We start from the raw sequence: 14,806 nt of genomic DNA on the forward strand, positions 1-14,806 counted from the left end.
TCCCACATGGGCGACCTTCCAGGGCCCACATGGTGACAAAAGTCAGAGGTTTCTACACACATTTCCCTCTCCTGGCATTATCACACTTCAAGAATGCATTTGAGCAGTCAAAGGCCTTTGAGGAAGGGATGAGCAGGCCAGAGAGAAGCCTAACTGGCCACGTTTGGCTCCCAGGCCTGAGGTTGCTCCCCTCTGGTGTTTTAACGATACACATATGCTATGTACTGAATTGAATAGGATCCAAAACGCAGCAGTCTGATTGGTCCTAGAACAATAGGATTCAGAATGCAGCAGTCTGATTGGTCCGCAGGAGCCACCCAATCCAGCTCCAGGTGGAAGTGAATCCACAACCTGATTGGCCTGCAGGAGAATCCCGGAATTAGCCAATCACATGGGGCCCATTATGTAAATAATGTATATAAAGCAGACATTCTTGGGGAACTTCCATTCCTCCTCACCACTATGAGCTGAATAAAGAGCATGAAATCCACTCTTGACTCCGAGTTATTTCACCATATTTGCAAACACAACTTTGCCCCCACTTGGTGCTCACATTTAATACATCTTAGATGTATGCCTAACCATAACACAGCGTGCAAAGGAAGCCACTGTTGCCTAGATTTAGGAATCTAAAAAGGCTTCCTTTCATATTCATTTCTCAGTTCTTAAGATAATAATCCATGTTCCAGCAACCAGTTTTCGAGAGTCAAGTTTGGCCAGCTGAAGGGGAAGTAGCCAGCCCTCATGGACAGGGAAACAGGAAACAAGCGTGTAATAGGAGCACATCTTCCTGTTTCAGAAGCAGCACAGCGATTTTACAGGGTGAGTGGATATGGGGAATTTAGTCAAGTTGCTGTCAAGTCATCCCTGTATTTAAGGCACCAGTGGCCAACCATTCTGGCAAGTGGGGCATAAGCCATGCCCACAGAGCTCTACCAAAAAACACTTCCTGCCCCTTCTCCTTGCAGGATGGCAGAGTTGACAGGAGACCTCTATCGCCCTCACAGAGCGGCAGTTCTCAGCATTCCCTGTGAAGAGGGATTGGTTCCTAAACCACTGTGGGCATTGTTGCTCTTTGAGGGGTATAAGGGTCCCCTAACAACCCTCAGCACCTTTAACAAACTTCAGACGCCAGGATTCCTTGGGGAAGCCATGACTGCTTAAACAGCTATGATACTGCTTTAAATGTATAGTGCAATTGGGACCCAAGATAGAGGGGGGGGGCATTGATTTTCTTTGCCTTTCAATGGGAAGCCACTTAATTTGCATGTCTTGAACCAATATGCAAACTTCATACTACTCTAAATTACTCCAACCAAACAGTGAGTACAAAATGTATCATATTAGGGGAAAGTGTGCAAAAAACCCCCCACAAAACCAACCCACCCTATTTTAGTGTAAACAACATGCAAAAATGAATTTTATTATGGGAAATTACTTTCAAAGATATGTGTGTGAGTCAAAATTGCACACAACAATATGTTTAATAGGAAAAATTCACACAAAAATGCTGATGGATTTTCAAGAGTGGTTTTTTAAAAAAGACACACAAATTGCTTCAAAAATGTGGAAGCCTGATTCTAAGACAAGAAAAATGAGACACCGAAACTGACCAACTTCTCCTTTGCTACACAGCCCATGTGCATCTCCCCAATGCTCTTAGAAGATGCCTCTAGGCCTCCAAACGCAACCAATGGCAGAGAGTAACTGCTATATGGCACACAAGCTGCCTTTCAGGAAAACTTTCCGTCCCTATTGATCAGTGGGGAGCCACTGGCCCGTCTCCAAGGAAGCTGGACAAAAAAACCACAGGCTTAGATCCCTGCAGCTGCAGTTTGGCAACAGGTCTAATGTAAGCTATGCAGGAGGAGAGTCAAAAGGCAGCAGGCAGGGGGAATTTGATATTCCAACTGCAGGTGTTGGTAGTGATACAAGATGCACCACACACACTTCCCCAATGCCAGAGCCATCAACACACCGAGCATGGCATCCTCAACCCAAGGTTCCATATGAAGTGGCAAACACCTGCCATCATGGAGAGAAGGAAACATCCCTCTAAGCTGGCCCCTAAAGCAAGGGGCTTCCTAGGTTCGGCTAGAGAAGTTTCGGGTTCCATATACATGTCACCACTAAAGCAAAAGAGAGTGTCTTCCCCCTCCATCAGGGAGTTAAATTTACACAATACACCGCTTCCAGGTGATCACACCAAAAATGTGGGTAGTTCTTTTACAGGTTGTTGTTGTTTTTAGAACAACTCTTACAAAAGAAATGGGAAACCAGTGGCCCTCCAGAGATGGTTAGACTCCAACTGCCATCAACTTGAGCCAGCATGGTCAATGGTCAGGGCATGATGGGAGTTGTAGTCCAACAACATTTGGAGGACCCCAGGTTCCCTATCTTTGCTAACTGGGAACAAATGTTTGCTTTTCTCATGTCATGAATTACAGGGCCAAGCTTGTTCAAATTCTGTAAACAACAACAACAATAAATTAGATGTATATGCCGCCTTTCATCCAAAGATCACAGTTTACAGTATAAATCAATATATGCACCATGGAAAGGAGGGTATATTAACAGCAGCCCATTTTTTCATGGCATATAGAACACATGTAGATGGGTAAAATGCCCTGGGGAGGATTATCACATGCCAGGGTATCTCAGATTGGTTTGGCATTGGTCTGGCAAGTGGTAAGGACAACTTTTACTACATGTTGGGCACAGCTGGGGGGGGGCAAGTTGGGGAAGGCTACTCTAATGTCTAACCCTCTTTTTTCTTACTGGACTCCAGTTCCTGTTTTCTGCTAGGTGAGTGAGAATGGCAATTAAACCAACTCAAGTTCTTCAAAACCTGCAAATTCACCCCACCTATCAGAATTACTCTGAATAAATTCTAAATCCATGCAATTTGTAAAATTGCTCAGCCTTGCTGGTCTGCAGGTGCCCAATTGCAGTTGCTTTTGCAATTCTCCTGTAGTAACTTTAGCTAGAATAAATGGCTGGGGAAGCGTAACAAAGTGCTGTGGGTGCCCCCCTCCCTGCCTGTGGCAGTACAGGACTTTTCAGGCTATAAAATACTGACAGCTTATAGGGCCTTTTTCCTATTTGTGTCCCGGGTGTTCTATCTATTTTGCATTTCCTGGGGTGAGTTGTTAAGGAAAAAGTGGAGGAGGAACCTGTTTGTTATTACTTCTTCTTTAAAGACTTTCTACACTGCCTTTTTACATTGGGCACTTCCAGATAATCAGTGTTTTCAGATGGGATTCAGTCATATAACAGCAAAAATTGGTTCAACAATTATGACTGGGAGGTCTTGTACAACAAACCACTTCCTCAAAGGCCACATTTTTTGCAATAAGGTAAATGACAGCAAAGTATAGTGTGGAATAACATTTGCTTTGATGCAATGTTGTTTAACTTCCCCATAAGCAAATCAGAATGAATGCTCATTTAATAGCTAACAATTGTCTGATCTACCTGCAAACTAATCAGGATGAATAAAAGAATAATGGGGGGGGGGAGAGAAAGATAAGACATACTCCCTGTAGGAGAGTGCAGACCCCTCTCCTTCCCCTTCCCCCAAATTAATGAACTCCACCTGTTCAATTATGTTTTAGGATTCTGGCCAAGATGCCCACATAATTCAGCTGAAAGGAAAGAAATCCCTACATTCCAACCAGATTAAAGCCTGAATAAAAGGAAACCAACATGACCCCTTCTTTCCACTGAACACCAAAAAGATACCCAAAGCACTGGGCAAACCTACCGTGATCTTGCTGGCCCGATTTAGTGCCTCCACCCAGTCCTGCAGGTCCTTTTGGTCATTGGCTTGCAAAACATAGCGCTGAGACAATGCATTAATAACTGTGGACACAGAGATCAGTGTCAGTGTTTGGCATAGCATATTTCTCCCCCACCCCAAATTCTGGAAATTGTAGTTAAGGCTATTGGTAAATTTAGCTCTATGAAGAGTAAACAACAGTTCCCAGGATTCTTTGGGAGATGCCATGTGCTTCAATCGTATAGACTGGATTTGACATTGAGGCTCACCTGAACAGCTCTCTCCACCCCCGCTCCTTTCAGATGGAGAAAATAATTCTGTTCTGGAAGGCATTTGCCCTCACAGAATCCAATCTGATCTAGTTGCTGGTCTTAGCACTTAGATTTAAATGGGTGTCTACGTTAGGGAATCTAAAACCAAATGTCACTCTAAAGTTCTTGGCTTTGGTTTTTATGGCTGGGTTTCGAACCTAGCAGTTCGAAAGCACGTCAAAGTGCAAGTAGATAAATAGGTACCGCTCCGGTGGGAAGGTAAACGGCGTTTCCTCTGGTTTGCCAGAAGCGGCTTAGTCATGCTGGGCACATGACCCAGAAGCTGTACACCGGCTCCCTCGACCAGTAAAGCAAGATGAGCACCCCAACCCCAGAGTCGTCCGCGACTGGACCTAATGGTCAGGGTCCCTTTACCTCCCTTTACCTTTATAAATTCTGCAAGTGGGACCTGTAACAAAATGCCACACTGTATGCTCCCCTTCCAACAGGAGATCTCTTGTTCAGGGTTCTGGCCAGCTGGCCAGACCCACTCTCCTCCAAGGTAGTATAAATGGTTAGGGCAGGAGTGGGGAATCTGTACCCCTTGAAGTAATGTTGTGGACTACAATCTCACCAGACCCACTCAGCCAGCATGGCCAATGGCCAGAGATTATGGGTCCCTACAATTGGCAGCTGAGGCCTTGTTGGTGGTGCCACCTCTGGGGGCTGCCTGGTTTGCACTGACCTATGATGGGGCCTTTTCAATGGTGGGTCCCTGTTTGTCTGCCTTCCTTAATACTGACATTCAGGAAGCATCTACAAACATTCTTGCTTAGGCAGGTATTTGATGGCTGTTCCTGGCAAAACCAAAACCAAAACCAAAACCAAAAGAGAATGCTTTTAACTGTTTTTAGAATGGTTTTAATCGTGTTTAGTAATGATGTGCTTGCCTCCTTTGGGAGGAATGCCAGGCTCTAAGTGAAATCATCATCATCATCCAACAACATCTGAAGCGTCACAAATTTCCTACTTTTCTGTTAGGGTCCCAAACAGACCAATGCCTCCTCCTCCTGACCCCTCGTTTTCTGTTTTATTTTTCCAAATGACACTCAATATTCTGTGGTTTTGGAGAATACTCCATTCTCATTGGCTTGTTTTGGAATTTTAGAAGGGGTGGGATTTGTTTGTTTGTTTGTTTTGGTACTTCTGCCAGCTTCAGGATTCTCTGAGGCAGACCAATACCATCCTCTGTATTCTGGGTGGTCTCATTTTCTCTCCATTTCCTTTGGGACAAGAGTTTGCTATTAGGGGAGTGAGATTGATATTTCATTGAATATATTTTTATTGTTCACAACTCTGATAACTGCATTAAAAAAAGCAAAATAAAAAATATGTTGTGCTGGGGAAGGTCGGCGGGAAGTTGAAATGCAAGAAAACCTTTTTTTAGAGCAAATATTACTCACTGCTTGTACACAACCACATTTTGGATGGGGGTTCGGTTATAAAGACCATCGTGCATTTTGCAGATGGGCAGAAGGAGTGCAGCATATGGTTCACAGAATTCAGCTCTCTAAACATCTCTGTTTTAAAGTCAGATATTAGCTCCTTAAACATCTTCTGGCTTCTATGGTTGCAAGGGTTTGCATGGACAAAATCCTCTCAAAAACCAGGATAGCCAAGTCAGTTTCCCGAGGGTTGAAAGTGTGGCTGAGAAAGGAGGGAATCAAATTCACAGAATAAGCTTGTGGTGGGGTGGGAGGAATCTGAATCCACTTCAAAGGTGCATTAAGGCACTCCTTGAAATATAAACTATGGTCTGAAGCATCCTTCACTAACCTGGTGCCTTCCAGATGTTTTGGACTACAACTCCCATCAGCCTCAGCCAGCACATGGCAGCTGGAACTGATGGGGTTGTGTTACAACACATCTGGAGGGCAGCAGGTTGACAACCGATGAGCTCTGTTCTCCTGCCTCCCCCCTTACATGTCATGCACAACAACAACAACAATTTATTTATACCCCACCCATCTGGCTGTGTTTCCCCAGCCACTTTGGGAGGCTCCCAACAGAATATTAAAAATAGAATCAAACATTAAAAACTTCCCCAAACAGGGCTGCCTTCAGATGTCTTCTAAAAGTCAAAACAAAATAAAAAAATTCCTTCCAGTAGCACCTTAAAGACCAACTAAGTTAGTTCTTGGTATGAGCTTTCGTGTGCATGCACACTTCTTCAGATACACTGAAACAGAAGTCACCAGACCCTTCTATATAGTGAGAAGGTGGGGAGGGGTATTACTCAGAAGGGTGGTGGGAATGGATGATTGGCAGATAGCTGTGATGAGCCTGTTGACGACTCTTAACGACTGCAATAGGTCTTACAGGAAAAAGCAAGGGGTGAGAAGGTGAAAAATGGCTTTGTCATGTATAATGAGATAAGAATCCAATGTCTTTGTTCAGACCAGGTCTCTCCATGGTTTTAAGTTTGGTAATAAGTTGCAATTCAGCAGCTTCTCTTTCCAGTCTATTTCTGAAATTCCTTTGTAATAGAACAGCTACTTTGAGATCTAGTATAGAATGTCCTGGGAGATTGAAGTGTTCTCCTACTGGTTTCTCTGTCTTGTGATTCCTGATGTCAGATTTATGTCCGTTTATCCTTTGGCGTAAGGTTTGGCCTGTTTGTCCAATATAGAGAGCTGAAGGACACTGTTGGCATTTGATGGCATACACAATGTTAGACGATGAGCAATTAAATAGTCCCGAGATGGTATGTGTGATGTTGTTGGGGCCAGTAATGGTGTTGTCTGGGTGTATGTGGCAGCAAAGTTGGCATCTGGGTTTATTGCAGGCTCTGGTGCCAGTGTCCATGTTAAGTCTGGTTGTAGTATTATTGTGGGTTAGGAGTTGTTTAAGATTGGGTGGCTGTCTGTAGGCAATGAAAGGTCTTCCTCCCAGAGCTTGAGAAAGAGAACTGTCATTGTCCAGGAGAGGTTGTAGATCTCTGATGATGCGTTGTACTGTTTTAACTTGGGAGCTGTATGTGATGACTAGAGGTGTTCTGTTATTTTCTTTTTTGGGTCAACAGTGCCAACAGTGTCCTTCAGCTCTCTATATTGGACAAACAGGCCAAACCTTACGCCAAAGGATAAACGAACATAAATCTGACATCAGGAATCACAAGACAGAGAAACCAGTAGGAGAACACTTCAATCTCCCAGGACATTCTATACAAGATCTCAAAGTAGCTGTTCTATTACAAAGGAATTTCAGAAATAGACTGGAAAGAGAAGCTGCTGAATTGCATTACCAAACTTAAAACCATGGAGAGACCTGGTCTGAACAAAGACATTGGATTCTTATCTCATTATACATGACAAAGCCATTTTTCACCTTCTCACCCCTTGCTTTTTCCTGTAAGACCTATTGCAGTCGTTAAGAGTCGTCAACAGGCTCATCACAGCTATCTGCCAATCACCCATTCCCACCACCCTTCTGAGTAATACCCCTCCCCACCTTCTCACTATATAGAAGGGTCTGGTGACTTCTGTTTCAGTGTATCTGAAGAAGTGTGCATGCACACGAAAGCTCATACCTAGAACTAACTTAGTTGGTCTTTAAGGTGCTACTGGAAGGAATTTTTTTATTTTGTTTTGACTATGGCAGACCAACAAGGCTACCTATCTGTTTCTAAAAGTCAGTTGTTTATTTCCTTGACATCTGATGGGAGGGCGTTCCACAGGGCGGGCGCTGCTACCGAGAAGCCCCTCTGCCTGGTTCCCTGTAACCTCACTTCTTGCAGCGAGGGAACCACCAGAAGGCCCATGGGGCTGGACCTCAGTGTCCAGGCTGAATGATGGGGATGGAGACACTCTTTTGGGTATAATGGGCTTAAATCATTAAGTTATGTTTTGGAGGTAAACTTAACCATGGATTGCTGGTTCAAATGTAATGGCAAATTATGCTTTGATGAAAACAGGAAGTGACAAAAGTCTGAATGCAGCCCAACATTCAGCCAATGCCATCTAACTGGCATAGTGTTAGCTTTCCTCTGCAACCACGAAATGAAATTAGAGCCCTTTTGGGGAGACTTGAACTAAATAACCATATTACAGAATCACTGGTGTCCATCTTCTCTTTGATGGACAACTTATGCATCGGCGTCCCCTAATTGATGGCTGAAAGTGACATTGAGTGATGATTTGTGTACATAAACATAAGTCGTAAAGGTTAAAAAGCCACAGGTAACATTAAGTGTTGCAAGTGCAGCTGCTTGTTTTCAAGTGTACTGTGCTTTGAAGACTTACATGCATGTGTGAACCAGCCCTTTCCCTTCCCCACTTCCTTGGAATGCCTTCTACTTACCAAAGCAGAGGGGTGTTTTTGGCTTTTGTTTGGGGGGAGCCACACTGACCTGCAAGGAAAAAGGGAGGCGAGACAGCTGATTACACAGCCCTGAGTAATTTTGTCCTAGTTATTGGGTAAGTTGCAAAGGTTTTTTCCAGGGTGCCTTTAGCATAGCAGGCAAACACTCAGCATCCTAAACCTTTCTCAGCACAGTTAAGGCAGGCAGGATTGAGCAGGTGAAGCCTTTCCTACCATGCAGCATTTAAAGGAGGGGAAATCTTTTGCAAGGCCAAGGGCCACATTCCCTTGCAGACAAATCTTTGGTGGCTGCATGCTGATGGTGGGCATGGCCAGAGGCAAAACTGGGTGGGTCAACAGCTGTGACTTTTTCCTTTGCATAGCAGGCTACATTCCAGCCATATCAAAAACAGAGGTTCCTCTGCATCCCCCATCCAGGCAAGGGGCAGCCTTTGTCACAGGTCCAGGATACTTAACCAGGGGCGTCTTGCCCATAGAGGCAAGTGGCGTGGGGTGCTAGGGCGCCATGTTCTGGAGGGTGCCAGGGAAGAGGCAGAGGATGGGTGCGGCGCCTCCCAGCATCCACTTGCCACCCTCGCCCGCCTTGCTGAAACAGCAGCACACCCGGAGCCTTCGCCTCTTCCCTGCCAGAGGAGCCGCCCTGCAGCCGCTGCCCGCCTCCTCCAGCCCCACAAAGCTGCTGGCAGCGCGGTAAAAAGGTTGGCAACTCTGGGAAACAGGGGTGGGGGTGGGGGTGGCTGCCGGAGGATCTTTGCAGCACGATGCCGGATATACTTAAGACGGCCCTGTACTTAAGTGAGTGTTCACCGACAACAACACACGGCTCTGCAGCCAAAGGACCAGAACAGGAATGAATGGGGAAGACTGCGCCCCTCCTGATGTAGGGCAACAACTGCCATAATCCCTGAGCACCGGCCATGCTGGCGGGGGCTGTGGGGAGTTAGGCTCCAACAACAGTTGGAGGGTCACAATTGCCCCCGCCCGTGGACTAGAAACTTGGCTGTTAATAAATGGGTAAAGCTAACATTTTAGAAATGGAACACTTTGCAATTGGCCCCCTGACCCCTGGGTTGCTCTCTGCCCCAGCAGCAGCATCATAGTTCTGCCTTCTTCCTCCACATTAGGCAAAGGCTTCCTCTTTCCCCTGAGAAATTATACTTTCCTCAACTGAGGATTTGTGAATCACTGGGTTATGCTGGGCAATGAGAAACAGGTTTGTCCCCAGTGGAAGTGGTGGCATTTTGTGTCCAGCTATGGATACGATGCTATTGCAGCTGAATGCTTACTCAGCAGCACTGGGGCATGCAAACCAATATAAAGAATGCAGGAATGGTGCCATCCTTGACCAGGGATCTGAAAATAGCCCATCCAACCAAACCAAATCCAACCAGATTTTGCCTATGCTGTCACAAGCTCAAATGGTTATAAGAGTAAGTGCACCCATAGTTATAAGCACAGAACTGGTGGGCTTAAAACAATAGCAACAAAACCTTGAGGGCTAGAAGAGTGGGGAGGAGCAATAGGCTCTGCCAGGTTCCTGCCAATCGTATCTCCACCTTGTTCTTACCTTCGAGATGTAGGTCAGCTGCAAAGATCCCACAGCTTTGGCCCCCACAGCCAAGTTCTGAAATGGGTTAAGAAGTCAATCAGTCAAGTGGCAATGAACAACCAAACCCTCAGATTGCTTATTTAGAATTAGTGATGATCAATGGCAAGGATGCTAAAATTGAGCGACTGGAGCAGCCTTCTTCAAGCAGCCTAGCGTCCTCTAAACCCCTAACCCCTGGCCATGCTGGCTGGGGCTGATGAGAGATGGAGACAACTGGAAGGTACCATGTTGGAGAAGGCAGCTGTGGAAGATCTGGCCCACTGCCTGCCTGCCCTGGAGTATGGCTGCCCAAATCTCTTTTCTGATGAGAGCAGCTTTTGCATCTCATTTGGAAACCAAGGACCCAGAGTCTGGAGAAACAATGGGGAGGCACATAATGCCAGATGCTTGAAGTCCAGTGTGAAGTTTCCACAGTCTGTGTTGATTTCGGGAGCCATGTCATCAGCTGGTGTTGGTCCACTGTGCTTCATTAAGTCCAGGGTCAACGCAGCCGTCTACCAGGAGATTTTGGAGTGCAGACGAGCTTTATGGGGATGCTGACTTCATTTTCCAGCAGGACTTTGGCACCTGCCCACACTGCCAAAAGTACCAAAACCTGGTTCAATGCCCATGGGATTACTGTGCTTGATTGGCCAGCAAACTCACCTGACCTGAACCCCATAGAGAATCTATGGGGTATTGCCAAGAGAAAGATCAAAGACATGAGACCGAGCAATGCAGAAGAGCTGAAGGCTGCTATTGAAGCATCCTGGTCTTCCGTAACACCTCAGCAGTGCCACAGGCTGATAGCATCCATGCCACGCCGCATTGAGGGAGTAATTGATGCAAAAGGGGCCCAAACCAAGTACTGAGTACATATGCATGCTTCTACTTCTCAGAGGTCCAATATTGCTCTATTTGCAGTCCTTGTTTTGATGATTTCATTTAATATTCTAATTTTCTGAGATTGTTAATTTGGGGTTTTCATCAACTGTACGCCATGATCATCACAATTATAGCAAATAAAGGCTTGACATATCTCACTTTGCATGTCATGAGTCTATCTCATATATTAGTTTCACCTTTTAAGTTGAATTACTGAAATAAATGAACTTTTCCATTATATTCTAATTTTCCGAGTTTCACCTGTATTTGTGCACCTGGTTCTTCCTGCCTAAGTGCAGAACCTTACATTTGTCCCTATTGAGATTATTTTTATTAGCCTGGGCCCAGTTCTCCAATCTGTTAATGTCATTTTGAATTCTGATTCTGTTTTTTGCAGCATTAGCTACCCCTCCCAGTTTGGTGTCATCTGTAAATTTGCTGAGCATCAGGCCAAGAGAAAATACCTGGCCAAGCATCACACATTATGTTTCATGGCTGAACAGAGCCCATGAGGACAATCCCATCAACTGTTCATGGACAACTGTTCTTGTCTAAATCTTCTGCCCACATGTGTTATAGCACACTGAGCCCTTGTTCTACTGTTCCTTTTAAAATACTAAATGGATAGATACTGAATAAAATCTGTGGTAGTTACTTCAAATGGATGAGTGCAAAGGAAGGGGTGCAGATCCCATACCAGCTTCTAAACTGACTTTGTTCAGTTCTCAGCTTGCAAAGTCCAGTTGTCCAGGGAGGTTTCCCAGACAAGACTTTTTGTTGTGGCTTCCTTGCAAAGATGCTCAGACAGTTCAAGGCATGATATGAGTCACAGCAAACCGCTGGGTCAGATTTCCTCTTTGAGCTCATGAAGCTGAGCTTCACAAGAGCTGCTGTGTGTGAGTGTCTATTTTGATGTCTGGTGGCAGCATCCAGACTTGAGATCCTGTTTGCAGGGTTCTGTCTGGTGTTCTGGAGTGTGAGACAGGAGCTGGGTCTGAGTTACCATAGAAGGTAAGTGCTGTGGCCTTAGGAGAACGGAAAGGAGCAGAGGTGCAAAACATCAACTATGCTGACTGACAGCTTGAACTGAGCCTTTGGACTGGCCAGCCCTGCTATAAATATGAGAAGCCTCGCTTTCTGCCCCCGCCCCATCATCAGAGAAACATCTCCCTGCTGCCCAAGCAACTGCTCTAGCATAGGACCCTCTTTGCAGCTATAGCAATGGACAGCAGGGCTGGCATTAAGCGGTGGCATGGTCAGGCATCTGCCAGGGGCCCACACTGCAAAAGGGAGCCACCAGGACTTGCTGCAATGGGGACATGCTCGTAAAACTAGAACACATGGACTTCCAATGAAGCTGAATATTAGACAATTCTGGACAGAAAAAAGAAAGTCCTTTGAATAGCATATGGTTAAACGATGGAACTTGCTCCCAAAGGATACAGTGATGGCCATCAACTTGCATGGCTTTAAAAGAGGATTAGACAAATTCATGGAGCTATGTTTTACAATGCTTCTGAATTCTAGTCGCTGGAAAGCACAGGAGCGAGAGGGATCTTGTGCTCAAATCCTGCTTGTGGATTTTTCACAGGCATCTGGTCAGCCACTTTGAGAACAGGAGGGTAGACGGGATGAGCCATTGGCCAGATGCAGCAGGCTCTTCCTATACTCTTAGGTTCTTAGCCTCACACTGGAAATTATCTGAAACATCATCGAGTCCAACCCACCTTCTCCACACATGCCCATGATAGAAATCTGCCCACATAACTGGCAGAACCAGAAAGCGGGGAGACCTGCAGCATCACTCCAATAAGAGCCAAGCAGCCTGAGGCTACGAGGTACCAGGATCACATCTCATGAGCAGCTTAAGCTCCATTGTCAGTAATATTATTTTGCCCACCCCTCATCGTGTGATCACAGGGCAGGTTGTAGGACAATAAAAAAACATAAAACAATTTCCATAACATTAAAATACAACCAAGTTCAGCAGAACCAAGAGTGGGTGAGGATAGAAGACCACCCATAGGTCATCACGGTAGCAGCAGTCAAACATCCCATGGAGATTACTACCCCACAAAATCCTGGGCAAAAGAGGTAGGTCTTTATTTGGCGCCCACTGAAATGTGTACATGTGAATCAAGAATGTGCAGCACAGCTTTCTCCAACCTGGTGCCCTCCAGACATGTTGGACTACTATTGTCCCACCGTCCCTGACCATTCATGGAAATTAATGGGAGAAAACATTTAACAGCTCACCTCCACTGGTGGTGCTCATCCTGCTGTACTGCAAGGGCCACAGCAACCTGACTTAAATATAGTTCAGAGATTTATACAGTCACAGTTTGTGGGGAAGGAGGTCAGTCTGGATTATATCTTGGGCCCTTCCCAAGCCTGCTTAGAACTTAGTGGAAGAGGTTACTGAACCAGCCAAATTGGTTCCTTTGTCAAGGCAATGACTTTGGCTGGCCACTTCAGTATGCTATTTACCATATTCAAAGAGGTTGCCCTGTTGCCATAGATACAAATGGATGGGCCCTTTCCCACCTCACCTGACAGGATGCCACAACGTTATATGGATGGGAAACAACAGGCCAGGCATTGTGTCTGGGAGAGTTGGATGCAAGAGTTTGGCCCTGATGGTGTTTCCTGCTTGGCAGGGGGTTGGACTCGATGGCCCTTGTGGTCTCTTCCAACTCTATGATTCTATGATTCTATCCCAGTTCCCACTGTCCTTCATTCCAAGGAAATGGTGCCTTGGATAAGCACAAGGGAGCAAACAACAGCTTTTGCATGCTGCACACATCCCAGACCCAATGGTCGGTATTTAAATCCTTACACATGCACATCAACTGCTTTCAACTGCTGAGTCTCAGTGATAAAGAAGTAGCACCTCAACATCCATCTCAGTTGCTTTACCAAATGGGGCACTGAGACACTGGAATGTGCTGCTTCTTTTTATCACATGATTTCTATATAAATCTAACAGAACTGGGGGAGGGGGGACTCTACAAAGGACCTGAAGAATGTCACAGAAAGGCTGCTGCTTTCAGGTGGGCCACTGGTGTCTACTTCTGAGGACAGGCATTACCTGGGGATTGTCCATGTACCACAGAAGGCTATTGGCCTGGGTATCCAGGATGAAATATCTTCGCAGGAACTTCCCACAGGACTCATTGTCCTCAATGTCCAGGAACCCACAGATTCGGTTCTGACGATCCACATAAGGCATTCCGGGCTCCTTCTAGCATCACCCTGTGAAGCACAGATACAGAGAGATGTGAACCAGGCCTTTTGCAAGCATAGGTGCCCTGTACAATGCCCCACCACCCTTTCTTATTCTTGCTACAGAGGTCTCTACATCTCATGACTCAGTCGAGTGACAAAACCCACCCATGCTGGTCAGTGCTGCTGACATCATTATTTGACAGAACATTGCGTGAACTTTCCTGGGCTCCAAGACTGGTCAGAAGAGGCCTCACTTAAGTGTCCACTATTCAAATAATATCATTCCAGAAGCCACAAAGGACAGGGCCTTTTTAGTGGTGGCCTGTGGAATTTCCTTAAGTGGGATGTGCTGTTTCTAAAATGACCTTAAAGCAGAGGTTTTCAACCTTTTTGAGTCCCTGGCTCCCTTGACCAACTACATTCTTTCTGCAGCTTCCCAAAGGGGCTCAGGAGCCCAGCTATGTTTCCCCCCTGCCTGCAGAGCCGGCAGCCCCTCACCCCTTTTTAATAATAATAATAATAATAATAATTTATTTATACCCCGCCCATCTGAATGAGTTTCCCCAGGCACTCTGGGCGGCTTCCAATCAAGTGTTAAAAACAATACAGCATTAAATATTAAAAACTTCCCTAAACAGGGCTGCCTTCAGATGTCTTTTAAAGAGAAGTTAGCTGCTTATTTCCTTCACATGACAAGGT

The 14,806-nt window shown here is 45.6% G+C and overlaps 1 protein-coding gene across 2 annotated transcripts in view; it reads right to left on the minus strand.

The window, feature by feature from the left end:
- The window catches only part of PLEKHA2 (pleckstrin homology domain containing A2), a 111,270-nt gene that overhangs the window by 52,136 nt on the left and 44,328 nt on the right, over positions 1-14,806 (minus strand). For both annotated transcript variants that reach the window (XM_081843935.1, XM_081843934.1), the window contains exons 2-5: positions 13,971-14,134; positions 9,977-10,033; positions 8,389-8,437; positions 3,764-3,861 (exon numbers count right to left, since the gene is read on the minus strand). In XM_081843935.1, the coding sequence (XP_081700061.1) occupies positions 3,764-3,861; positions 8,389-8,437; positions 9,977-10,033; positions 13,971-14,111 (345 nt within the window). In that variant the 5' untranslated portion in view covers positions 14,112-14,134. The remainder of the gene's footprint in view (positions 1-3,763; positions 3,862-8,388; positions 8,438-9,976; positions 10,034-13,970; positions 14,135-14,806) is intronic.

The sequence above is a fragment of the Podarcis erhardii genome, assembly GCF_964252035.2.
Source record: "Podarcis erhardii genome assembly, chromosome: 16".
In the NCBI taxonomy this organism is placed as follows: Eukaryota; Metazoa; Chordata; class Lepidosauria; order Squamata; family Lacertidae; genus Podarcis; species Podarcis erhardii.